Source organism: Anguilla anguilla, chromosome 2 (genome assembly GCF_013347855.1).
Source record: "Anguilla anguilla isolate fAngAng1 chromosome 2, fAngAng1.pri, whole genome shotgun sequence".
NCBI lineage: Eukaryota > Metazoa > Chordata > Actinopteri > Anguilliformes > Anguillidae > Anguilla > Anguilla anguilla.
Window position 1 is genome coordinate 40,989,041 of NC_049202.1, and position 27,605 is coordinate 41,016,645.

A 27,605-nucleotide genomic window follows, 5' to 3' on the forward strand; every position below is an offset into this window, starting at 1 on the left:
ACGGCTGGATACAAGGTATACTTTTACTTTCACATTGTTCAGTACAGAGCAATTCTAACACAAGTTTCTGACAGATTTTACACTGATACACCTGGCTGTGCAGCTAGCGATACCGTATAGACAAATACAATGACAATGACTCCTGAATTATCTAAAATGAGCATGACCACAGTACTTCATTGAAAGCTTAGAGGAAGCAGTTACTCTTACCCACGCAAACATCATGATAGTGGCTCCTTATTCATCTAATATAACAGTGTCCCAGAACATCCTGGGTGTTTATTATGAGCAACGCACAGCCACAAAATCAACACAAACCCTGTGGTGCAATTGAATAATAGTATATTTTGACTGCGTGTACATACCAAGTCCAGGGGCACAACGGTCATTTTCAGTCTAAAGTAAAAGTGCATCAGGAGACAGATGGTTTTAAAATATCAGCTTTCAGCATGCACACACACGCACGCACGTACGCACGCACAGACACACACCCACACGGACACACACAGAGACTTTGGAGACACGCAGAATGGTAAGTCCCTGCTTGGTGCACACACAGAAGAATAAAGACCTAGCAGGCCACTCCAAGTTGCATACGAACACTGTCAATCAGAATCAAAGGATCTGGTCCAGCTACCCCAAGAAATGCCTTAATATATATCCTGGAATGTTAAACAGTTAACATGTCGATATACATTCAGAGACAATATCAAGGAAGTGTTAAAACGACTATCAATAATTTCATGTATGTATATTTTAGAACTGCAGTCCATGCTAATGCAAGGCTGCTACAAAAAAGCTGAACCTCCAAGACCCAGGTACTGTGAGTAACAGTTTGTGCCCTGTGCGCAGACTGGAAGCAGGAATATCAGAGGGACAAGGAGGGGGAACCTGCATAAGAGAGCACACTGTAGTGTCTGTCAGTACAAGAAAAGCTTGTTTTGTTTAGGAAAGCAAAATTCAGGAGGAACAACTGAACTTCATCAACATACTCTAATAGGGAATGGTTCAATTTCAACAAAGGTGGCGAGGGATGGGAAAGCGCATAGTAGAAGCTCTCAAGCTGTCTATCTCATAAAGTGCACTGGCCAATTCTATTCAACCAACAGGCAGGTGAAGCGAGGACTTTTTGTTAGAACTCTTACAATAGGGCCGAGTGTTGCTGTGGGCAGCAACGGTACAAAGCCGAACGTTGTCGTATAGAAATACAGGCTTATACAGATACGAACGTGTGTGCACACCTGTGTGTTTGTGTGCGTGGATTTTATCAACTAGGAATGCTGTCAGATTGAAATGTCACTGGCAGGTTTGGAATGAAGACTGAAGGAGAAAATGAGAGATCGCCATCGTTGGTCTCTCCCTCTCCCACGGCAACCGGCTGTCAATACAAGTACGAGATTAAGTAAATTCAACGAAAGACCGAATCACCGAAATCCTGAAACGCACGCAATCGCACACAGACATACACACAGGTAAACACCAATAAAAACAATAATTATAGCAATAATTATCATGACAATAATAATAACAATAACATATGGCTGTCATGTGAGGACAGCTGTTTTTCCCTTATGTAAGCACGTCTGAAGGTTCTGCTGATCCTCTCTTGGTTGACACAGTTTGAAGCCCGGAGCCCAGCCTTGGCGCTAGCTCTAAAACTGCTCCGCCAGAAGCTCACAGAGGCGCTTGGAGACCGAGTCCTTACTGCTGCGGAGCGTCAGCCGGTACATCTGAGAGAAGGAGAGGAGGGGCGCGCAGGTTAGCATGTGCGCTCTGCACTGGCAACGGTACGGACAGGACACTCCGGTGCTCTGAGAGAGTGGGTGAGATGGGGGATGTTACCATGAGCGACTGCCCGGACGCTACAGTATGCACGCTAACACGAGCACTGTGCCGAAAGGGGGGGGGGGGGGGACGGGGGGGGGGACAGGGGGGTTTATTACCTGCATGTCAGGCTTTAGTCGAGGCAAATCCAGAGAAACAAGACCGTGACAGAGAGACAGGAATGTAATGAATCAGCAGAAATGAACAGTAAAATGTACAACAGAGAAAGGGATCATTTTAATCGCCATTTTATGACAGAGAGAAAATGCAATTTCTAACACCGTCAAAACTGAGAACTTCCCCACCCCCGGATGGTAGGTGCAGTTAGATGCAAAGAGATCAGAGGCAGACAGAGGACTTGACTGCGAGAGAGAAAGGGGGGAGGTGACAACAAGGAAAGGGAATTATAAGGCAGCGAGACATTAACAGAGCATGAACCGATGAAGTATGTACTTACCTGGGCTTGTGCATTAGGTTCCAGTCTCAAAAGACAGCCCACCTGCTGGGCCTTGGTCTGGATGACTCCAGCACACACAAAGTTCTCAGGGTTGGGGTCCACATTCTCCAGCAATGCAGTTCCCAGACCCAGCAACTACACCACAGAAGGGAGGTAGGAAAGGACAGGGAGACGGAGAAATGGAGACAAGATGGAAGGATGGAGAGAATAATTATGTTCAATATTTGATGCATTCTTACAAAATCAAGTGTTTTTTGGGCAAGAAAGTTCAGTTGTAAAAGATTTTTTGCCATCCTGGACTTCAACTGAGCCAAACTCACTTTTAACCATCACAGAATCTATAGACATGGCAGCCATATAAAGCAGCATAAAATACTAAAGAGATGCCTGAATAGTGGTTCCTGGCTGTACCGGAGGCTTCATGTGCAGGACTGCTCCAGTTCTAGTCACATTGCTTTGGCAGGCTCTCCTAAGTGGGAAATTCTAACTACGCTACACTAATCCCTCAGTTCTGAGACAGGGATGACATGCATAGGAGAGGGTCTGTCCGTTCAGTATTATTTTCTCTCGTTGGGAAGACTGACTCCATCACAACTCTTTGGGAATTCTTAATTTGGCATCCTAAAGCCATGGTCACACACACATGAAGCTCTGCAGTCAGGGATGACTGCACTGCACCCTACCTTGGCTTTGAGCACCTCTGTGTCCATGGCATTGTTGGCCTTGAAGATCTTCTGCGCTTCTTGCTGAGGGCTGAGAGGAAAGTGGAATATGTTTTAAACATGCTTTGCGCCAATAGTTTTAAAGCAAATATTAACGATTACCCATCCATCTACAATGATTACACATGACATTATAATATCCACTTATATTTATGATGATGTGAAATATTGCCGTAAAGATACCAAAATTTTACCTGCCACGCGATACCAGTATAAGTAATTTCACTTAAAGAGCATACGGCAGTTTAAGACCCCCAAAACAGTGTTAATTAACACATAACTAGTAATCGAAAAACCTCAATTGTATTTTAATACATACAAAGCAATTTGAGATATGAGTTATATAACTGTTTTCTGCTGATACAAAAAACGATCCTGCAATATGCTCATTAGGGCGATTAAAGCTTGTGGCCTAAAACAGAATTACAAAAAATATCATATTACATATCACTACATATCAACTACGGTGTTAAAAGTTTCAGTTTCAAAACGTACATGCAAACACGTACAAATAAAATGCACACAAGTGGCATGAAATTCTCAACCCATTTGACAATGAGACGAATCGACATGCACACAAAAGCTCACAGGCTGAGCTGTTTCCAGCGCTGAAAGAAGTCTTGAGAGGCCATCTCTGTGGGCTGGAAGAACTTGTTGATGGTGATGGGAAGTTTCAGAGTGATGTTCTGTAGAGCTCCTCCATATCTGAGAAAGAGCAAATAAGGATAATACATCATGTACACAAAATGCAAATCAAAGTAGGTGACTCTTGGGCAAGGACACAAAACACTGCATTTGTTTATTAAAAGTGTGCCCATTTGGTGTTTAAGCTCTTTTTTTCAATGGCTTTGTACAAGAATGTGTCATAAGTACTCCAGCATTACATGAAAAATGTGTCATAAGTACTCCAGCATTACATGCAGTCCATTCTTTCTTCTGAGAAAATTAGGCTTTCTATTTTGTCCTTTATTCAGTAACAACAGGAGTCGAACATCACTATTTTTTTTGTCCCTCAACACAGACACCTAGACACAGACGTACCTGAACTTGATGTTAAGCAGTGGAGCCTCACTGAAGTCGGACAGACACTCAATGTTGATAACTTGCTGCACCTGAGCACCACCCTCCACCAGAGGCTCCACAGGTTTTGCCTGTAGGTTGAGCTGTGAGGAGGCTGCGTTAAGGCCTGCTTAACCAACACTGCACTGAACGCCACACAGCACTGTATTACTACATTATCAGTCTTCAAACACCAGCATAGCACCGTGACTCAAAGCAATATTCTGCAGAGAACAGTCAACAGACTGTCATTGCAATTTCAGGCAGAATAACACGTGAAAACTAAGCGTTGTACTCTACACAAACTACATAACAGTACTAAAATTAGAAAGAAATCAGCACTCTGCTGGGCAATGCTACAGTTTCACACTATAATTACACGGTAATTTGATGAAGACACCCGCAGGCCATGCTTTCTGTTGTACTGAGCAGTTGGTAATTGCAGGAGATGAAAGCCCTTATTTCGTAAACCCTGCAGAGAATCAGTGTGATGGTCTGCGTAAAGGATATGAGACTGCAGCTCCCCTGGGCAGCTGACAGCAGTGCTGAAACTGACAAACTGAACTGAAGTCTTATTTCCATAGAACAAGTACATCCGCCCTAAGAGTGAGTGAGTGAGAGAGAGAGAGAGAGAGAGATAAAGAGAGAGAGAGAGAGAGAGAGAGATTTAATAAAAGATTATTAAATGTCATATTTTAAAAACACACACACAATGAGCTGCACAATGTTTGAGACAGACATTTCTTCTAGATTTGGCTCTGTGCTCCACAATTTTTTATTTTTAATCAAACAACTCGCATGTAGTCTGGAGGGATTTGCTTGAATTTAAATGAGATGATTCTGTATACTTCAGAATTCATTCTGCTGCTGCTGCCATCAGCAGTTATATCATCAATGAAGACACATGAGCCCAAACCATAACACCCCCGCCACCATGTTTCATAGATGAGGGGGGTGCTTTGGATCTTGGGCAGTTCCTTTTGGTCTTTACACTTTGCTCTTGCCATCACTAGAAGGCTTTTGAGAAGACAGGCAGTAATGAGAGGTGTACTGGCCACTTTAAGTGCAGGGCATTATCATTCAAGCACATCTATAAAGTGAGCTCATCACTACACATGCTGCTGGCTAAAGTTTCCCTAAATTGTTTTGCATAATGGTTTTGCAAAACCACACACACTTTATTAATTTCACACACATTTTTAAATAGTAATTGGTATATTATAGGTGGGCATTGTCACTGTAAGAAGATTCCTGAACTGAAAACCAATCAAATACATGGAATAGACCAATATTGAATACCAGTTAAGCTTTCTGCCTGGTTGAGAAGGAATTATGTTCCCACTAGATGCGAATCGTACCACAGTTCGATTGCAATTGTTCAGGTCTACCTCGTACAGGCAAACTCGGGTAGGCTTCCTTGGTCCACACACCTGGATCCGGAAAAATCTTCACCAAATTTTGAGGTGAACCGTTCCTGGGTTCATACTAAATTGCCAGTGTGAAAACCACCTTAGAAACACACAGAAACTTACCCAGGTTCTGGCGATACTCGGATTTGATCCCAATCTGAAGCAGCTGATTTTCAAAAAGAACCCCATTATTCTTGCACACAAACCTAAGAGTCAGAAGCACAGTGAGGGAAAGAGAAAGGGAGAGCAGGATGGAGAAAAACAGAACAGATGACTAAGTGGAGAGTGGTCATCGTCTCTCATGAGCAGCATATCTCAGTCATCACATTAAGCCCAGCTAAAACAAGGCTGCAACATATAATCGCTCCGGGTAAACAGTGATGACTAAAGGAAGCGCTTTCATTGAATATTGCCAGATGGTTTTTTTTTTTTTAAACCAACTGTCACCAAAAATGAGAACACAATTATTCAAGCATAATGAAAATTAAAATAATTATAGTCTCGTCAAGGTGTCCACCTCTTCATGTATTGGCAGCCTGTTCATTGTTACAGTTAAAGCATAAAATAGAAACAAGACAAACAAATAGAAACAAGCAGTGTTTTCATAAACTATATAAGGAATAAAAGCATATTTCACATGCGCACGTGCACACAGACACACACACACACTAATCAGAAAGTATTTCTGAAGGACTAATCCTCTTACATGCAGCATACATGTTATCTGTAACAACTTCAAATACAACACAGGAATCAAACACAGATATACAGTTACTTTAACGGCTGTTCAACTACCAGTTAGCTTAATGCTAACAATAATGGAAAACTGCATAGATGCACCAACAAAATCTTGCATGCAGCAAATTAATGTATAGCTAAAGAAATAACTACTTTGGGCTCCACAGAACCACACTGACATGTTGGAGGCAAGGTAACTTGTTAATGTTTATTTCACTAACTAGGGAGATGAGGGAGAGGAGCATCCCGTCAGACCAATTAAATCTAATTTCACTTTGTATCTCACTGGAGGCTGGACTGAGTAGCCATGCAACATAATTGGAAGATATTTTATACAGGGATAATTTTATACAGGGATTTTTTGTTGCACCGCAGTATCTCAACACACTACTGTTTTTGTGTCCCTCAAAAGGGGGGTAACGAATGTCAAGTACCCGGCTGTGCCGTGGTGGTCTATATGCTGTTCCCATGCATACTATTGGAAAATTGCACTAAGCTTCATTCAACCACTTCCGGCAAGTAATCAACATGTCTATATTAAGGTCTGCTAAATTACCACAAAAACTACAAACACATTGAACATGGGAAGAGTGACGTTAAGGGTAGTAATAGTAGTAATACAAAAAGACAAAAACGGAGAGACAATTATCTAACCCAAGAATGAAAGTAGTAGGCAGGAGGCAAAGGCTGGGGGACGAGCGGGCCAGAAGAGTAAGGATGTGAAAGATGGGGAGAAGGACAGAGCTCTTACTTGTTCAGAAGCTCATCTGATTCAGGGAGAGGTGGAGCGGGATCCTCAGAGCCAAGAGAAGAGGAGGAAGGGGCAGAGCTGAGAGAGGAGGAAGAGGGGGATGGCAAAAGAGTCAGTTCAGAATGTGAGTCAAGCACAGGAGTGGGGGAATGGGAATGAAGGAGAGAAACCAGGAGGACAGGAATGGTTGGGATATCAAAGCAGAGTCAGGAAAATGAAGAAGAAAAAAAAAAAAGCACAAATACAAGTTGGGACAGATGGACAAAGGGAACGAGATGCATTTGAGCAGAAAAGCAAAGCGATCGCGTATGACAGAGAAAAGCAATGAAAAGGGGAAGATAAAATGGACATACATTTAGAGAGATATTTTAATGTGGTTAGTACACACACTTTGAAATTCTGGCAGTTTATAAAAATCCCTCAGATTGATAACTCACTTGAGATCATTAATTATCGTCTTGAAATACGCACAACAAAATATTGTCACAAGGGGGTTTTAATGACCATCTGCATACATCTCAATATATTACATATATCCTCCATAAGTCTCATCCAACAATTTAACCATAACATTTACTGAAATATCCATTTTTCTCAAAGCTGTATTTTTCTTTTGTTGTAATTGTTAAGAATATGTTCTTAATATGGTAAACTCTGCCCCCTTACTCTGATTCACTGGGACCCTCAACCAATAGTGAGTCAGAGTTTTCAGTGGGAGGTTCCAGATCACTGCCAGCATCCAATCACAATCGAGAACAAGAGTCACAACACATAAACAGCACACAAAAAGAGAGAAACAGACAGGGGAGGGGAGAGAAAAGACAAGAAATAAGAAAGACATTGAGTCACAAACAGTAAAATGAAAAGGTGAGTATAATACACACATACAAAGGGAGAAAATGAACAACTGACAGTGAAAGACAGCAGAGTCAGACAGTGTTAAAATAGTCAGTAATGAAGGACAGATTATTTATTTACATATTCTAATCAAGCCTCCATTGAAGATAAAACTCCTATAATCTTCACACAAGTATAGTACATAAACATAACACAGTACCACCTATAAACAATAATGAAAACGATCCAATTTCCCAAGTGTGTAAGTACAAACCAAACCCAAGCTCACAGACACTGCTCCTTACCTGAGGAAGTTGTCATCATTTACCGCAGCTGAAGGAGCAGCAGGTCCTGCCTCTGAAAACACGTCAACCAATAGACTGCCAGCACTGGGAGGAGCTGAACCAACCGGGGCTGCCGAGCGAAGTCCTAATAGATCAGCTGACGGGGATGGAGTGGACTGAAAGGGAAGTGAAAATATATGTTCTGTCCATCAGTAAACCACACCCCATTTCTTTCTAGGGATGGGCACCAGAGTGCTCAAGCATTCGAGAGCTCGAAAGACCAGGACAGCTTGTGCACCATACAGTACTCAGAATAAATTACTTAAATTTATGTGAATTAACATGTTTAATTAGATTCTTTATTTTTACATGGCAGCTTTAGCAGCTTGCTGTTTTATGGGAAATGTTTCAGAAATCCTTGCATCAGAGTTCAGTTAATTCAACAGGTGTTGTGAGTTTTCAACATTGCCGGCCTCATGAAGAATGCAAGCCTGATGAAAACCTATATTTTATGACCACTGTCGATGATTCTGAGCAATCTTGAATGTACGGTTGCTTTGAAAATTATGCACAATATGAGTTTAAAGTAAAGTCAAAATTTTTCACCACATTGAAACTACACGTAAGGATTTTCCAGTCTACAATATGTTCATTTAAGATATAATTAATATTTAAATTCTTTATATTGACTTGCAAAGATTTTCGGGTGCCATGTCAATTGCTAGGTTTTTCCATTTTTATTGCCTACTATATAGCCTATATACAATAAAACGGGGTTGGGCTACCGTGTGTCCGTTTTCAGTTCTTTAAAGCTTGTTTTGGTATAACATATTGTTCATTGCGAGGTTTGCGATGAAGCATATTGTCACTGAATCTACATTGTCGCATTTGCAATATGGCCACAATGCTATAGGCCTACCCTGTAGGCTACAAATCACACTGTAGGCCAAGTTAAGATTGACGGTTCCCATTCAAAACTGCCAAAAAGTCACGGAAAGCAGTAAATCGCAGGAATGGCGAAAACGGGGAAAGTAACACGACTGCCAAAAATAGTAATTGTAACGGGATTCCCCCCCAGGTGAGACAATGAGGTGTGTTTCCACTGCAGGACATGAAAAGTCTAGATATCTAGACAACCACATCTTATAAAAATCAGATATCCATTCTTGCTGAATGAACATGGATTATATTCTTTATGCATGCCCATGCAGTATCAGTGATTTGACATTTTTAGATAAATATCTTTTGATTCATAAATATTTTAACTGGATAAGCATCTGCTTTACTTCAAATGAAACCCACCGCATTGGAGGTGGCGATAGCCGAGGCATCGGTGCCCCTCTCCCCTGCTCCATTCAGCTCTCCCTCTCTCTTCCCGTCCTCCAGCTCAGACACAGAAACCGCCCCCGGGCCCTTCTTCTTCTTCAGCTTGGCCAGGATCGATGACTCCCTCTCAGGGAAGGGGGGCATCTCTTCCAGGACTGTAGCCTGCGTGTGCGTGCATGTGTGTTTGGGAGAGAGACAGAAAGAGAGAGAGAGAGAAAGAGAGAAAGAGAGAGAGAGAGAGTGACAACCAACTGTTACCCTCATTAGAAGAGAAAGGCTCTAAAATGGCTGTGTGAGAACTCCCCGGCGCTGCCGCACTCACCAGGACGTCGGTGCTGGCGATGGACGAGAGCTTGAGGTACTCCACGGCCCTCTGCTGCAGCTCCACGTCCGAGTTGCGGATCTGGCTGTCCGAGCGCAGCACCTCCTGGATGGTGGCCTTGGTCTCGGGGAAGAGGTTGATGAACTTGATGTAGGCGGAGAGCAGGAGGGCGCGGGTGGGCACCGAGCACAGGTGGAACTTGGAGTGCAGCAGGTTGAACTGGATGAGAGGACTGGGCGAGGAGGGGTGAGGTCAGGTTAATGCAGCGCACGGGAGACAGTACTTCAGAAATGCAAGGAGGTAAGACACCGACTGACCTGGAACGAGGGTCCCCGGCGATGAGGTTGCCGAACTCTCCGAGGATGTAGCCCCCAACCTTCACCATATTCTCATGACACGCTGGGGCCTGCAGGGCCTGGAGGACGGCAAGCAATGTCATTATTGGATATGAAAACCCAAAGTCCAAACAGGACTTGCATAATCCTTTGAATTTGTTCAGACACTAAGGAGCAGTTGAGAACTTTGTATAATATTAATTTGACTGAGCCATGATGTTGCGGATCAGTCCCTACAGTTTTAGTTCACATATTCCCATTATTTAGTTAGACATGCAGCCACTTTCTTCCTTTAGTATTAGCTACCATAACCAAAAAGAAATAAATAGAGCAGCGGGGGAGAACATTGAGCATACTCAAGAAAAAAAAATGAAAACAACCCCCAACAAACTCTAACATGACATGAATACCAACATTTATGCCTTAAAACTGTTCTTACTGTTTGATACCAGGCTATACTTTCACTGTTAACCAGAAAATCTCAATCCTTATTTGCAACTATTCAACCTCCTCTTAAGAATGGCCATGCTGATCTTGTGCCGGAAACAAGTCAACACCCACCTTTCACAAAGGTCAAAAAACAGACGCAATTACCTTTGCCGCAAGGGCCACCAACCATGATAAATCACCTGTAGCAGGTCATATGAATAAATTTCCATTCTCTCTTTTTTGTGGTCTGTTAGAATTCCTTGAAATACATTTGCATTAACCCAAACATTTCGCTCGTTTTACCAGTGCAAAACCTCCGGTGCGGTACTTTAGTAAATAGTCCCTGTATGTTCTAATGTGAAGTATGGTTGTGGTTATTATAAGTTAAATAATCACTGGTTGCCTGGTATGCATATGTGACCTAATAAAGGGGTTTACATAGCTGACTAGATTCATCCTTGGGCAATTTGGAATATGGAAAAACTATTTTTGACATTAAATACACCAATATATTCAAACACTTAAGTATCTTAAGTGCTTTAAAGTACAATATTAGTACAATTATTAGTATTATTAATACAATATTCAGCTACAGTTTTACAGAGGGTAACCAAAAATAGGACCCACCTCAAACACAGTCTTGGCGGCATAGCCCTGCACGTCATCCCTGTTGATGACGATCTGGATGACTCTGTACCACACCTCCTCACTGACATAGTCCCCCGCGATGCGGATCAGGTTCAGAATGGTGTCCACATACCAGGAATAATCCACAGCGTACTTCTCTGCCAGAATGGCCACTTTCAACACCTGAAGGGAAAGCAAGATCAAGAGAGAGATAAAGGAGAGAGAAAGAGAGTGTATGTGCGTCGGTGAGATAGATGAGAGAGCACGTGTGTGAGAGAGGAAGATATAAGAGAGAGATGGAGAAAGAGAGATGGATTTTATGTTCTAGTGTTCGGAAGTTTGATTCTTTAAAATCAATCAGTACGTTCAAGGCAATACAATGAAATTAATAGAACTTTTTTGTTTTTGAGTTGTTCGGAGTTATTTTCTCAGACTTAAAAATAAAAAACCACTCGTTTTGCTGAATATACCATTTACTTCTTATTTATGCCCATCTGGCTCGAGCTGGAGCTCACTCACTTGCAGTTTATAGCAGGACGTAGCTGCCTGATAGAAAGTATTGTAACAGTTGGGAGAGACTGTATTTCACTTTTCCCGCTTAGGAACTGCATCTTGAAAAAAGACGCGTACTCTTTTAGCAGCATGAGAAGTGTCCTTATTCAGCAGACATACAAAATATTTAACACACAGCAAAATCTCACATGGTGTGAATTCACCTATAGTTCAATAATTATCTACACAGAAGCTACAGCTAAGCACACTTTACTACTACAACACTTGAGAATTTTTAACAACGCTAACACTTATTTCACAATATCAGTACTTAACCTCGTGGCACCTCCTAGGACTCCAGGCAAGAGGGCGGCGCCAACACTATAACAGCAGCGGTCGTTACAGTATGAAACTCGAAACTCTAACAGTAGTGTATAACAGTACTCTATAACAGTACTCTAACGGCTGTGCATAGTTGCACAAAAAGTAAGACAGCTGGTATTTTTTCAATGCCATTTTGCAATAAGTACATAGGCTATGTAGCCTACATTTGTTTGTGTAAACAACTGAAGTCCCAGCGGGGTTTTGCATTTTTATTATCCTATTTATACATTCATTTTAATTATTCGTATCATTATTCGTATTATTCATTTTCTTGACTGTAATTTCTTGTTTTTTGATCTCGCAATAGGCTACGTTTATATTTTCATATATTCATTTTTTATATTAATGTATTTCCACTTCTCTTGATTTGTTGTTGTTGACAAAGCCTTTTGCAGTGAAGTCCTATGACATTTAGTTGTTTAATATCAATCGCGAAGAAGTCAAATTTAATTGCAAATTAACATTTATAAATGGTTATTCATTGAACTTCGTGGTCAGACAGTGAAACTTAGAAAACGCACGCATGCACACACACACGCACACACGCACAACCAAAAGCACACGCATAAATCTGAGTTTCTGTGTGTAGCCGAGTGTTTGCATTTGTTGTATTTGTCTGGGCTCTTGCTTTATGCAAGAGGTGAACTTTACACTTTCATATGCATCTACAGTTCCCCCGCAGCCCCACCTGCAGTCACACTTCATTTGTTGTGCGGAACAATGCCAACACCCTGTTGGAAGTGGTGGGACACAAAGCTGATCTACACAAGGCTGAATAATAACCAGAAACATTGCAGAATATCAGAGACTGGGGTTCTGGGTTGCAGGGCAGGAGGGGGGGAGTTATGAAAGTTTCAGGCAAATAGGAATCACACAAGGTGACAATATCTTCACTGACACAACCCAAGTGGCTACACTTCTTTTGTCTGTAATAAAACATGCCTCATAGATAATGCACTCAGATAAATAGGAGGAAGCTTGAGATGTGAGTATTTGGGGGCAGGGTGAGGTTAAAATCCGTTTGGATAAAGAAGATAAAGTGGGCTCAGAAGCATTGTTGTTACTTCACTGGGAAACCCTGCTGCTTTATGTCTCTTCACGGATTAACTGAAGGGCTCTCACACACAATCCCGGGACCCACTTTTGTTGCAGCCAATCCCTTGATCAATTAAATTTGTTGAAGATATGAATCCTCAGTTTGAATATAAGTGTTTTCTTCCTTATTGGTAAAATACAGATTAGGCCATTTACTTCGCTTTTGTTTTGGATTTCATTTTCCGCTAATGTTTGAAATTGCCGACCAGCGTTGTTCCTGGTCTTCAAAGAAAACCAAAAGTGGCTCAGCGTTTGGCTGATGCAGAAGGAGAGCATTGTGGCCCAAGGCACTCAAGAAATGGGAGTAGAATTGGAGTAGTCACAAGGTTAATCTCCACAAAGGTTTACAGGTACCACTCACAGCTCAGTATGTAAAGAGCTTAATAATGAATAACTCAAAAATATTTGTTCACTCAATTTGGAACAACACTTCTTTTTTTGCCATTTTTCTCCCATATTCTCTCCAATTTAATTGTTATACCAATTCCCCATGTGTATCACGGTCCTGGTCGATGCGCTATCCTTCTGTTGGTCTGGGGAGGGTGTAGACTACCACATGCCTCCTCCGATACATGTGGAGTCACCAACCGCTTCTTTTCACCTGACGAAGAGTTTCACTGGAAGAACGTAACACGCACAGAGGTTCACTCTATCTCCCCCAGATCCCGTCCCTGCTGAACAGATGCCCCGCCCAACCAGTAGGAGTCGCTAATGCAACGATCAGGATTTACACCCTCACCGGCTTCCCACCTGCGAGCACTGCCAACTGTGTTCATAGGAACGTCTGACCAGGCCAGAAGTACTGCTGCCGGGGATTGAACCCGGGAACAACACTTCTTTGTACAACGGTGGTCATATTATCGCCACCAAATAATTTTTTGTTTTTGTAGTTTTCAAACCTTCAAAGGCTTGATTTCAAATTGAACAAAAAGAAAAACCTATTTTGAAACCTAAATTTAGCATTTTTTGCAATACAAAATGGCCTGGACATAATTATTGGCTAATACTTGGTTGTACAGCCTCTGGCGAGGATAACTGCCTCCAAACACTTCTCATACCCATCAATGAGCTCGCTGTACACTGCAGAAATTTTTCTACACTAAATTTTTCTTTCAGCTGCATAAAGCTCTTATTTGAAGGGTGCCTTTATTCAACTGCTGTTTTCAGGTCTTGCCACAGGTTTTCCATGGGATTTAGATCTGGACTCATTGCTGGCCACTGCAGAACAGTCCAGTCATTTTTCTTCAACCATGCTGAGGTACTTTTTGAAATATGTTTAGGGTCATTGTCCTGCTGGAAGATCCACGGCCTTTGATGAAGACTCAGTTTTCTAACACTGGATTGAACACGTCACTCCAAAATAGCTTTATAATGAAATTGTGCATGGCACCATGAAAACTGATCAAGGCTCCCAGGTACCAGAAGCAGCAAAGCAACCCCACAGCATTGTGGAACCTCCGAAATATTTGACTGAAGTGAGGGTGTTCTTTTTCTTGAAAGCTTCAGTTGGTCTTCGGTAAACATAGCACTGATCAGAGTTGCCAAAGAGCTGCAATTATGGCTCATCAGTCCACAGAACCTTTCCCCCAGAATGATTTAGGCTTGTGTGGGCAGGTTTTGCAAAGTTCACGAGGGCTTTCTTATGTCTCTCCTTTAGCAGTGGAGTCTTCCTGGGCTTTCGACCATATAAGCCATCACGGTTCAGTGCCCTGTGGTGCAAACTGAAACCACTACTCCAGCCCTCTCCTGGTCAACCTTAAGCTCTTTGGAAGTCGTTCTTGGAGCTTTTTCAACCATTCAAACCAACCACCTACATGATCTTTGGTCAGTTTTTCTCTTTTGACCATGTTCTAGCAGGATGCTCAGAGTCCGATAGGCTGCATTCTTCTTGATAACATTACGGACTGTGGAAACTGGAATGTTAAGGTCTCGTGAAATAGTCTTATAGCCTTGAAAATTTGTGTGCTTATCAATAATCTTATTTCGGATTTCTCTTTTGCTTCTGCCATCTTCACAAAGGTATCCTGGAATAGAATAGTCTGTTTTCTGACTTTTAAACTCATGGAATGTTGATCTGATTATCAATGTCACCAGGAACACAGGCGAGTTGAGGTACACAGGAAATGACAATCAATTTCCTCCAATCAGATTTATTTGAATTACTCTGAGGGGTGCCACTAATTTTGTCTAGGCCATTTGTTTGTTTTTGCAGAGAAAGTTTTTTTCTCTTTCTGTACAGTTTAAAATAAAGCCAACTAAGGTTTCAAGACAAAAACTTTTCCAGTGAAACTTATTTTAGGCACAATAGTGAAAAATGCTTCGGTGTCAATAATTTTAACCACCACTATACCAAAACAGAAAATAGGGAATCGAAAGGAGGAAGTTCAGTACTGACGGGGTGAAAAGCCAACGCTCCTCAGTAATAAAAAGTGTAATGAAGTGTATACATGCAGACATTGAGAAATGGCAAATAACAGTGTGAGGCATGGGTGGAAAGACATAGTAATTTGACATTACTGGGAAGAACAGGCTGAGCAAAGACAGACGCACCATCTCCTCCCTGATGGAGTAATCCGCAGTCTCCAGGTAGCTCAGCATCTCGGCCACGATCTGCTTGGCGTTGCTGCGGTCGCACATGGCGTACAGCAAGTCTGCAGCCCTCTGCCTCACACTGACATCCCTCTCCGTCTGAGGACAGACACAGTACGACTGAGACGCCAAACTTCATTTGACATTTTTAATACGAAAGATACTATAGCAGCAATTACTATATTAAAAACAACATCTAACATGCATTTCATTATAGACATTACTTCTATTGAGTGTTGAGCTGGTTTTTAATGTAGGCTGGCAACCATTAAATTACAGGCATTTAGCAGACGCTCTTATCCAGAGTGACTAACACAACTTGCTACAGAGTACCATTGTCGACTGCTACTGAAAGCTCAAATATCATAACACCGAGTGAGGAAGCTAGATAAGTCAGCAAAATTAGCCTGCCAGTTACTGAAGCTAGCTTAAGTTTCCTCGCTATGCTTAATTACAAAATGTCCATATGTCCGTACAAAAGATAGGACACTTTATGAGTGTCAATGATCTCTGGTTGGAAATCAAAGGTCAACTGAAATGAACTCCTGAAAGCAGGTGGCTCACTGACAGGTTATTAAACTAGAACTGGGGTAGCTATCTGGCAGCCCGTCTCTATAGCCATGGACTAATTTAATGGCACTTCTGTCTGTTTATAAACAAGGTTTGTAGCGACGGTTATGTGAAAGAGAAACTCAGCTTATTCGTGCCATATTAAGATGCCAGTTGCCCATAATGGAACAGTATTTCTATGTTTGAGGAATGGATACTCTTACAGATAGCTGGTTAATCAATTAGCCCTTTGCACAGGCTGTACCTTGAGAGCGTTGATCACTGTCTCTATGTGGGTCTTGACAGCCTCGTGGGAGAACTCGGAGCTGGCCAGCGTGCACATGCTCTCCAGGGCCAGGTAGCGCAGGTTGGTCTCACGGTGCTGCAGGAACTGGCCCAGCTGATTACAGGCACGCACCAGCAAGTTGGGCTCACTTCAGACACACAGATAGGGAAGGGAGTGTGGGAGACAGAGGATGGAGAAAAAACTTCATTCAAATATGGACATTGATGCTATATGTAATATCATTTTGACACTAAAATCACTAACTGATGAGACCGTACAATTGAGACCAGCATTTAAATTCAAAACCAAACACCAGAGGTACTCTCCTACGACTTTGGATTACAGAGAAGGAATAAGCTAAAAATATATTTCGAATAAAATATTTTATTAAGGTTTTGCAACAATATATGGCTAAATATACAAATAGAAACCTTCAGAAATTGCAACATGTGCTCTGAAAAATGCACTGCAGTAAAATACGTTTATTGGGGGGCCCCAAAACACTCTAGGGGGTTTCCACAGTTTAGTTCATTAATAGAAAACACTGATATTTTCCAAAACGTCCCCATATTTAATATTGCAGAAGCGTACATTTCAAGTCTGTAAAGTTAAGCCAAACATCCAGCATATTGCAAAGAAGCACAGTATGACAACAGCCACATTGTCTCAAAATGACATGCAGAGCCAAGGAACAGCTATACTGATTTGTAGGTGACACTTCATAATGCAGATGACTTGATAAAGTGTGGGAGGGGGGATGTGTCAGGATTATAGTCACACATGCTACACTTGGCTCAGGTATTTTCAATCCATGCAGCATCACAATGACACAGCAGGAAACAGTCCCTCATCAAAATGATAAACATGGGTTTCATTTTCCTTCCCAAAATTGCATCGCCTTAGTCACCACTGTGTTCCACCTGCAGCCATACAGCAGGAGCACTTCAGATGAAGCACATGCACCCTTGGCTATTTCACACATTCAATCCACACAGCAAAATACAAGTCTGGATTATAATCTGTGCAGGGCCTTACAGGCTTCCTTAACAAAGAAAGCATACTTACAGTGGTGCATGGAGGGAAATGAATGGCCTGGTTTGCAAAAGGGAAGCTTTTGATTGGACGATTAACCCTGTAACCCTCAAGCCCTTACCTGTCATAGTGAATGATGAGAGAGATGGCCTCAAAGAGAATGGCATTCTTTGCATTGGAATGCTGGACCTTCTTCGATTTAGGTGGCTCCTGAGCCTTGTTGAGGATTGTTTCCAGACACTCAACCAGTCTGCCCTTCACAGCGCCATCCTCTGGCGGGGGATAGCACTGCAGTAGTCGTAAAAGCTTGCAGGACAACCAGGGAGCCGGAACAAAGTAGTATGTGTAGTCCTGAAGGTCCGTTGAGGCAGAGGACACAATCTGATGGAGAAAACACACGAACCCACATGTTGTAACCCTGGGTAACACTACATTCAGGCTGACAGTAAGCCACAGAAGTACTCAGTTGGAATGCTGTTATTCACGGTCATCTAGGAAAGCTGTTTCGCTTGTAATTCCACTATTTATGGGGGTTTCGGCAGTCCCATTTTATTCAAAGAGATAAGTGATCAATAATAAGGGCACTGCTAGCTTGTGTGAATTCTGCGATTACAAGTGGCAAATTTTCCTGCTGAGAACAGTTGTTCAACACGGAACCTACCTCAAATTTCAAGTGAAAACCAAATGCATTTCTCGCACTTAGTTTCCATGGTGAGCATCACCATTTAAAACTGGAATACCTTCTACTAAAAAGCTCAGACTGGCTAATTTTGTGCAGTTTCATCTCTTAAAATTAGCAGTACCTGCGTGAATAGCTATACACCCGAAAAGGGAATCAAATCGGTGGTTGTTAACTTGTTTAATGTCTGAATCAAGCCACATCTAAAAATAAAAATTAAGTTTTTTTCATTTCTTTTGAAATCCCAATTGAGCAATCACTGCAACATTCCTTGTCATTTTAAGAGAGAATTAAATATTGGGAATTGATTATATTAAAATAATATTTTTTTAATACAAAATAATTTAATAGCTGCTGATAACTTTTCGGTGCATACCGTGTTTGCAGTCTTATAATACACTCTAGGCATTCTGCATGGATTCTCTCTAAATTGCATAAGCATAGTTTAGTTGATTAAGCTGCTAAATAGCGCATTGTTTTGTGGGTGTTATTGGAAACCTTGCCTTTCCTGCATGATTCAACAGTCTATTATCGTTTATTTTAATTATTGAGGGGGGCGGGGGTCCAAACCTATTTTCTACAACGGGCAGAAAATGCAGCCGCCGCGCCTGCCGCTGTGAAATAGAACAAGCTTTCATTGAGAAACACTGGACTACTGTTCAATTAACATTGGCCCAGAGTTGGCTTGGAATGGTGACCATTGTTCAGGATATCCACCAAGATCCAAAAGGTTGTGTTTACAGGGGAAATACAGAGAAGAGAGAGAGAGAGAGATACAAGCAAGTGTGAATCTATAAGGCATCCAGTAAGACAGAAAACTGAGGAAGGACGCAGCGATACTCACCCTGCTAAGTCGAGACACGGCCAAAGACACGCAGGTCTTAAACTCATCTGGGTTTTTCTGGCTGAGACAGGTGATGAGGGAAATCGCTGCTGTCACAACTCCCTGAAAGATGAGACAGGAACTAACATGTCATAATCCGCCAACTACTGGTGTTACAACAGTTTACATCCTAACAAAGCCAGCTAGGCTTGTTTACTGATACCGTTGAGTTACACATCATCAACCTGGTAAACACAGATGACCTAATCCTACTGCACTGAATTCTGTAATAATTTTGTCAGATTCCATTAATGGGATGTTATAGGCTAGCTTCTGCATTTGTTAGGATCACATACAATCAACTGATCATAAAATGGTTATTATGGCAGCTGCTGACTTCCATAATCTATTTAGTACATTATAAAATATCAGGGTATTATGTGAACTGAATGACATGTCAAATAGTTTACTTACAAATACTTCCTTGAAGAAAGCCACTCAAAACATTGTTTCTCTGATATTCCTCACAATAAAACTTACTATTAGGAACAAATGGGCATGTGAGTATGATCCCTATTTTACTTATTTTAAGCTGTTAAACTGTTTGAAATGAGGATGGTCACGATGCTGTCAGTACATACATTTCAACAAGACACAGTCTCTCACCATGTGCTGATCGTTGAGCAGGTGGACCACCCGGGAGGTCCACTCGCCCATTAGGACCAGGTCAGGAGACGTCTTGTACAGACGCAGAAGACACAGGGCAGCAGACTGCTTCACACTGTCCATCGTGTCCCTGTCAATAATAATTGATCACTATGAGAATGGGCCAATACAAAAAAAAAAGTCACGTCAGACCACCACTTCCGCAAGGAGACAATATAAACAAACCTTTACAATGGCAATGAACAATCAAACCAATACAACTAAAGTTTCACATGTACTTATACCATCAAACTGATGCATAAATAAATCTAAATCAATAACTGTATAAAGATAACTGCAAAAAAAAGATGAAGAAAATCCATCCAGCCCACTAGGACCCAGTGAAAAATAATGTTCGCACAGAAGAAGGCTGTCAACACTGGCCAAAAAAAACTCTTCAGAGGTTTGAATATATTTGAATATATATTAATATATTGCAATTTTAAACGTTTAATTACATGTCAGAATTTTACCAAACTCCAGGCATTGTTAATTGCGTGTTATATCCACAAGACGGCAAACCAATGCAACGAGTGACGGATATAGGCTATTTCATTTGAATATAAACGTGAACACAGTCAAGTGCAATAAAAAGTAAAAAGTTACCATGATGGTTAATATCTACATACACTACACTACTTTTATAATCAGGGGTTGACATAAGTGGTACCCAAGTACGCATGCACAGCAAACAGTTTAAAATGCGCAACAATTTTATATCGTAAGGAAAAGTGTAAAAAAAAAATTGATACGCAACTAAAAATGGATACAATGAAATTTTCACACATTTTAATCTATTTATCTGTGCATGCATAGGCTACTTACGTATCACTTACGTCAACCCGTTTATGATGCTGTTCTATATATATGGTTAAGCATTTCATGCCACTGTCAGACCTGTAGGTTAGTAGCCGAAAACACCAGATGGTCCACTTGTAAAGAGGCCCGTGCCGATCTCTTTTAATTCACTATATTCCCAGCGGAGGAAAAGACGTGTTCCAATCGCACCGAGGAACCAGAGATGAAACGAAAGTGCCGTGTCCGTCAAGCAACAGCATAGCAGTAGGTATGACCCAGCAACTCAGAAGGTGCCAAAATGCGAGAGTTACTTCTGGTTGAACACAATCCAAAATGAAATGAAGACAACTGCAATAAAGGCACGCTGCATTTTTTTTCCTTTCAAATTCAAATATTAATGTTCGCGCTCGAAAGCCCCCATTCCAAACTGGGGAGCAAAACGGGAAAAAGCATTCAAATGAAAACACACATTATATGGCAACAGCAGTTTGTAGTTTATATTCATTTGATGGGGCATTTTGCACCAAGATCCATTTTGGTTTATCTTCCCTCCATTCCCACAAGTCGACTCATTATAGTGAACAGACAATTTAGAAAATCATCAACAGCCTACCCTAAGTGTACACCAAAGGCAGGGGGTTTGTTGTACGCACATGCAAAACCAGCACCGATTCAAAGCAAAATAGTAAAAACAACAATTGCATCATTGAACAAGAGATGAACAACGCAGTCCAAGAGTTTTAAAACCAAGCTCTCCTGTGAACTGCAACTTACAAACAATTGCAATTTCGACATAGAGCTTCTAGCAAATGATTCATATTTAAAAGACAACAATGTTAATATTTTGGCCAACTAACCATTGCAAGAAGGGAAAGGTATAAACATGTGATTTATTTAGCAGGTGCAGTTCTTTCTTTTTTATTGAATGATTTTATTGAATCTATTATACATGAAGCTGGTTTAAGGAAATTAGCAAGCTGGCTAAGATGCATCTTCCCTCCATCTTGTTCCCAACTGGCAATGTTTCCATGAAGCACACCCCCCCCCCCCCCCCCGCCCACAGAGGAAATGCATGCTTTATCTACGACTCCCCCAATTCAGACCCCTGTCGCTGCCAAACATTCAGCCCCTTTTTAGGCTATCTGTGACCAGCACACTAAACTTAGTACTGCCAACGGACTTCTGAGCATGTTCTCTGAGCTGAACTACGGCTGAAACAGATCTGCCCAATTTTAAAGGTAAAACACCCAAAAAGCTCCCTCAGGGACTCACCCAGCCACCAGGATGCGGGGGATCTCCCCAGCAAAGGCCTCTGCCATCTCCCTGCTGCCCACATTGGCAATGCAGTGCAGGGCCAGACACATGAAGGTGGGGTTCCTGCTGGCCAGGTCATTCTTGATGGCATTGTTGATGAGACGGATGAGCTCGCTGTTGCTGTTCACGAGCACTGAAATGAACAGGTACCCCTAAAGAGGGACACAGAAAAAATACACTAGAATCACTTTAAAAAAAAAAAAAATAAATAAATAAAAAAAATTTTTTTTAAAAAGCAGAAAGAGAAAGGAGAAGGACTTCCATACATTCATTGGCTAAAGCAAGTGGGATTAGCATTGTCTGTAATCCCAAGTAATAGTCTGGAAAATAATAGTCTATTGGCTTGACTTTGATTGGTAATACTAGACCCATCATGATGTCATTGTCATAAATCATACATCCTTGGGATCAGAGGGAGAGGTATGAGTCAGAAGGTCAGTCGACTGCAGACCTACTGAATGTACTGTAACTGCCGGAAATAAAGAAGTGAAAATGTCACAGTCAACAACAAAGTGTGCTGACTGGACTGCAACAGTGCATAAACAAATGGATGTATATGCAGAGCTCCATTATCATTTATGAGACAGGAAAGGCAGGTTTATGTAGTTCACATGTTTGACTGAAAAGGGAGGGGCCCACACTGGTGAATAGAAACAGGCATTGTAAATTTCATCATTGCGGTTTGGTAGTACTGCAATCTATTGACAGCAAATTTGCCATGTGTTTTGGAATATGGCAGAAAAACAGTACACTGTCATGCCTGTCAATTCCAAGTTTACATAAAAAAGACAAAGACAGAAGGGAAAAAGGTTATGAGAGAAATTACAAACTATTTATTATTGTGATTTTCATTTACAAAATTCTAACTCCTTTCTATAGCACAGTGCACGACATGGTTTTAGTGCTTGATACTACAGAAAATTATTGTATAACAGAATATCAATTAACTAGAAATACCGCCTCACGGTTGTATGCCTCCGCCAACCAAGGCAAAAACGTGTTTTGTGAGGTCACAGTGACCTTGACCTTTGACCACCAAAATCTAATCAGTTCATCCTTGAGTCCAAGTGGACGTCTGTGCCAAATTTGAAGAAATTCCCTCAAGGTGTTCCTGAGATGTTGCATTCATGAGAATCGGGACTAATGGAAGGACGGATGGACGGACAACCCGAAAACATAATGCCTCCGGCCACGGCTGTGCCGTCGCGGAGGCATAAAAATGAATTGCACGTTAAATTAGCCTGTGCCCTTGGATCCATCCAGCCTGAAAAATGATTCCAACAGAAACCTGAGGAATCTGCATCCATATCCTACCCAAGTGTGTACAGCATGGAACTGTTAACACTCAACCAGTTTGCATCAGAATTGCAAACAGCAATTTCCAGTTTGTGGTCAGTGAAAATAATTAAAATCCAGGAAATTGAAAGTCTTTCATGCAATCAATTAATCAATCAATCAATCAATCAATCTTTATAGGCTAGAGCCAAAACACAGGCTCTTACCATTCAAATAAATTTCATTTATTTTGTCTCAGCAAATTATTATTACGATGCCGTCAATTCACCCTTAGGCTGGCAGGCTCTGCAAGCACGAAGCAATAATCTCAGAAACGCACTGAGAACCCGCCTGCAGGAGAAGGTCACATGGCTAATGAAAGTCTCCCGGGAAAGTCTCATAAGTCAGCAATGACTTAAGAGACATTCGATTTCAAGACAGCATCTGCCTACTTCCATGCCATGTAGTTTCACTACAAATGAAAGGACACAGCCAATATAAGTCAGCAGTTGGATATCGTAACTCTAATGTCCTTCTTTGCCTGGAAAAAATAGGCTGTTTTTACTGCACCAAAGCTGATGTACCTGAATAGGCCAAAAAAATTTTTTTGCTTGATCTGATCAGCAAATTGTTTAATTGTTTTGTTGTCAAATGCACTCTGAATTTTGTATTGCAGTATAAATATATAACACTTTAAATACAAAATTTTCTTTATACCCATTTAAAAATCTCTTAATGTAGGACTAGCTGTTTGAAGACCAGGTATAAGGTACTCGAGTCAATTAAATTTTAATTATTTGTTGACGCATGTCGTATTACTTCTCTCCCTTGGTTAGAGTTGGGTCCAGAATCTGCCGAATCGATATAGGAAAGGACCTACCGATCCTTGGGTCTGATTGCCAATGGTTATGTGTAGGGTTAGGTCTTTCTCATTGTAAAATTTATTTATTCACTTTGGGTTTGGAAATCCATCCAACCCTTCATTTTTGCTATTGCTCTAAACAGAGAAAATCCTGCATGGGATACATAATAATGGTAAGAGAACACAGCTTTACTCACAATCTGCTTCTCTGTGTACTTATTCGAGCTGAGCAGGTTGACAGCCTCCATGTGGCCAAAGTCGATGTCATGGCCCAACAGAAAGATGAACAGGAGTTTGCAGACATACTTCTTCTTGCTGTAGCCATCCAGCGCTTTGTCACCTTTAAACTTGGAGCGGATGTTGGCCAGCTCCTTGTTAATGCGCTTGATCTCCGCTTCCTTACTCTTACCTGGATGGAGTATGAAAAGAGCAAATAAGACGCTTGGGAAAAGAAAGAACAATGGAGAGCAAAGACAGTAAATGGAAAATTAACAAATGAATACAAGATGCAAAACTATGGCAGCATTCCATTTCAACATGAAAACGGTAAAGCTAATGTCTCAGCTCATACCGCTTCAGCATGGTAACACAATACAGTGGAAACCCAGAGATGTGAACAGAATGGAAATGGAGGCTGTTCACAACTGGGATGTTTTAAGTTTGAAAGTGACATCGCAACACGAGAATTTCAATATTTTTTTCTTTTTATGAACCATTTGCAACAGCCATTTCCATTTCAAGCTTCCATTTATGACCAGGGAATCAGTTATCAGAACAGAAACGGGCTGAAGAAAATTCAGATGGCTTACAAAACCCAAATGAAAAGAAAAACTGTTGTTACTAAAAAACACAAAAACAATCTATTTGAGTTTCAGTTTCGTTATATTTGAGTAGACTAATTTTACGGTACATTCACAGACCTACTTTAAAAAAATGTAAAACATCTTTGGTCTTGGTTTAAAACATAGTCTAATTTGGTTAGGGTACTGTTAAAGTTGCACACTAGATTGTGAAGCACATACTGAGTGAAATGGAAATTTCAGTTAAACAATTCACAATTTTTATTTTTATTAATATTTCATCATGTGTATATTTTTACATCACATCCCCCCAATACAAAGTCAGTATTTGCATTGGTCCTTGAAGAACCTTATCAGGTTAATGGAAATCAGAAGGGAGGGAGGAAAGAAGGGACTACAAACAAGGGGAGTGAATTCAAATACAATTTAGCAAGCATGCAAAAAGGAAGTTGGAGAAAGAGCACATGGATATACGGGGAAAAGGAAGGGCCACAAGAAGAAAAGGGGAGAGCAGATTTTAAGGACGTGGGGAATGAATGGGGTGTATGAAAAATGAAAGAAAGCAGAACCAAGGGATTGGGAGGGAAAACCACAGAAATGACTAGCACAGGGTTAACCCAGAAACTGTGTGCACTTTAAACAACACACCATTACATACGGATTCTGTAAACCCTTATAATCCTGTACACAATAATTTACCAAGTATAAACGTTTACATTTGAATGTTTCAGATCCTGTGTGTGTATGTATCCTTACAAAGACCTCACTGAAAGTGGCCTCCTTCTAAAACCTGAAGATGGCAGACTTTTACTCAGATTTTCCTGTCCAGATTTTCCTGGGTGCTCTGGGGAAATTGCACAAACGCTGAGCCATAAGCCATACAAACACGCAAAAGAAGTAGGGGAGACCAAGGGGATAATCAGGAAAACCTACACAACCCAAGAGTACAACAGCCTTACAATCAGAAAAACACGACATCTTTGTTCATAGCAATACACCCGGGTGCTCTAGTGTTAAATAAAGCCAATGTCTTCAGTGTATAGACTACATTCTCATGGAACTGTTCAGTACAGTTATTACGTCTCGGGTCAAGCAGGGTTAAAATGTGCAAATGTAATAACGTTACTTAATATATGGTCATACGCATACAGTGCTACATTATCAATGAATCGCGTATGCATTGTGTTGTGACAACATTCATGTATTTAGCCTATTTGCAAATGAAATGTCATTCCACGGAAAATAAAAAAAGACTGCAGCAGTGATATAGCGGCCTACACTACAGCTATAGCTAATATTACACTTCAGCCCATCACTACCCGACCGTAGCGGCCCAATGCCCGCCGAAGCCACCAAAGCAAACTAGCCATCCAAGATAATGATCGTTCCGTTGTGTATTTATTTCTGGTATCGATGGGTACCAAGCGAATGCTGTCTCCGACTCACCGCCCTCGACTGCAGTCAGATTAAAACGCAATTGTGCCCGTACAAACACTGATTAATACGATTAGGGACACAGCTAGCTAGCCTGAAAACCAAACAGCGAGCTAGTTGCTAAAAACCGCATTAACTGAATTATTTTAAAATCCATAAGGATATACATGAATAACTGCAGTTGTCTTACCAACTAGCTACCTTGATAAAAAACTGAGAAATGAATCCAGCTAAGTTAGCAAGGCGAGAACGAAACAGGAACTTACAATTTCGTATGTCCGAAATGAACACTGCTAATCCTCGCATTCCGTCTCCCTTCGACACAGCCGGCATTTTCGATATTTTTTATGGTTTAAATACACACAACTGTATTGCTAATGTAAGCGAACTAGCTAGTGACCGAGTTGTTTATAAAAACTCCTACTCCAGCCGTAGCAGGATAGTTAGCCAGCTTGCTAGCAAGCTACCAACCTAGCCAAGTTATTCTGATGACGCTGAGCGACGAGTTTGCTATTAGTGTCTGGCTAACTGGCTCACTGTTCATTCAGAATGGCTCTATCCACTCGGTGGCAAGCTCTACAGAGAGCTAACCAATAACAAGCCGAGTTGATAGCTACGTTTGCTGCTTGCAACTCACCCCAAGCTCGGAAACACAAAGTTTATATTGGTACCTAATACGACATCGCCATGATACGGCGAAGAATTGATAACTAACCAGCCAACGTATTGTCAAAAACGTTTTCTATGTGACGAATGGCCTAGCAATCTATTAGCTAGCAAGCTTCAGGCAATTATCCATCTGCTAGTTAACGTTAGCTATAAAATGTTAGTATATATCACCAAAAATGCCTGTCTAAAATGAAATCGCATTTCCTTGTTTTTCATTGTCTAACGCATCACTTAAAGACAATAGTACAATTAATAGTCTAAACTAGACATGTAACGATACTAATAATAATCTTGTCAAAATACTGTATTCCGACTGATAGGGCTCGTGACTGCAGTCTCCGAGACTCCGACAGTCTCGCGCTCACCCTACAGCCTCCCAATTCCAAAGCAAACAGAGATTGGTTAAGTAAAATGTTTCCTGACGAGTGAATCCTCCCTCCGAAACTACTTGTTTTTTTTGTCACTCAAGCCTAATGGCGATTCTGATTGGGTTTTTGCAGAGGTTGAGAAAAATTGCCAGCAACAAACGAGGCAATTGCATTGAAGCCCTGTTTTTTGGTATGCACCATCCGTAGACCTATCGTAGTAGTGATTTTGTTTTTTCTCATTCCGTTGGTTCGTTCAGTACTTCCGGAATGTTGCACAGTTCGCGCGGGAGCACTACGTTCTTTTTTATTTTAATCAATTTAAACATTTACA

The 27,605-nt window shown here is 41.2% G+C and overlaps 1 protein-coding gene across 3 annotated transcripts; it reads right to left on the bottom strand.

The window, feature by feature from the left end:
* On the bottom strand, positions 1 to 27,479 carry LOC118220647 (AP-2 complex subunit alpha-2). Of its 3 annotated transcripts, XM_035404664.1 has the most exons (22): positions 26,504 to 27,479; positions 24,201 to 24,412; positions 21,825 to 22,018; positions 19,716 to 19,845; positions 19,071 to 19,172; positions 17,669 to 17,928; positions 16,495 to 16,663; positions 15,642 to 15,779; positions 11,121 to 11,303; positions 10,047 to 10,144; positions 9,730 to 9,961; positions 9,384 to 9,569; positions 8,103 to 8,257; positions 7,627 to 7,689; positions 6,961 to 7,038; positions 5,595 to 5,677; positions 4,573 to 4,662; positions 4,045 to 4,168; positions 3,592 to 3,708; positions 2,965 to 3,034; positions 2,282 to 2,416; positions 1 to 1,730 (listed from the first exon to the last, which is right to left on the bottom strand). In XM_035404664.1, the coding sequence occupies exons 1-22, from the start codon at positions 26,568 to 26,570 to the stop codon at positions 1,653 to 1,655; spliced, it is 2,964 nt and encodes a 987-aa protein (XP_035260555.1). In that variant the 5' UTR covers positions 26,571 to 27,479; the 3' UTR covers positions 1 to 1,652. The 3 variants fall into 3 exon arrangements, with proteins under 3 accessions (XP_035260555.1, XP_035260556.1, XP_035260558.1); XM_035404665.1 differs by lacking the exon at positions 7,627 to 7,689 and having other exon boundaries at positions 26,504 to 27,478; XM_035404667.1 differs by lacking the exons at positions 6,961 to 7,038; positions 7,627 to 7,689 and having other exon boundaries at positions 26,504 to 27,478.
* Positions 27,480 to 27,605: the final 126 nt, after the last annotated feature.

Coding starts and splice junctions, on each gene's coding strand:
- LOC118220647 (XM_035404664.1), bottom strand. CDS start 26,570: ATGCCGGCTGTGTCGAAGGGAGACGGAATGCGAGGATTAGCAGTGTTC. Junction 15,780..16,494: donor CAGTGATCAACGCTCTCAAG/GTACAGCCTGTG, acceptor GTCTGTCCTCAG/ACGGAGAGGGATGTCAGTGT. Junction 3,709..4,044: donor CTGCTTAACATCAAGTTCAG/GTACGTCTGTGT, acceptor GCTCTTTCTCAG/ATATGGAGGAGCTCTACAGA.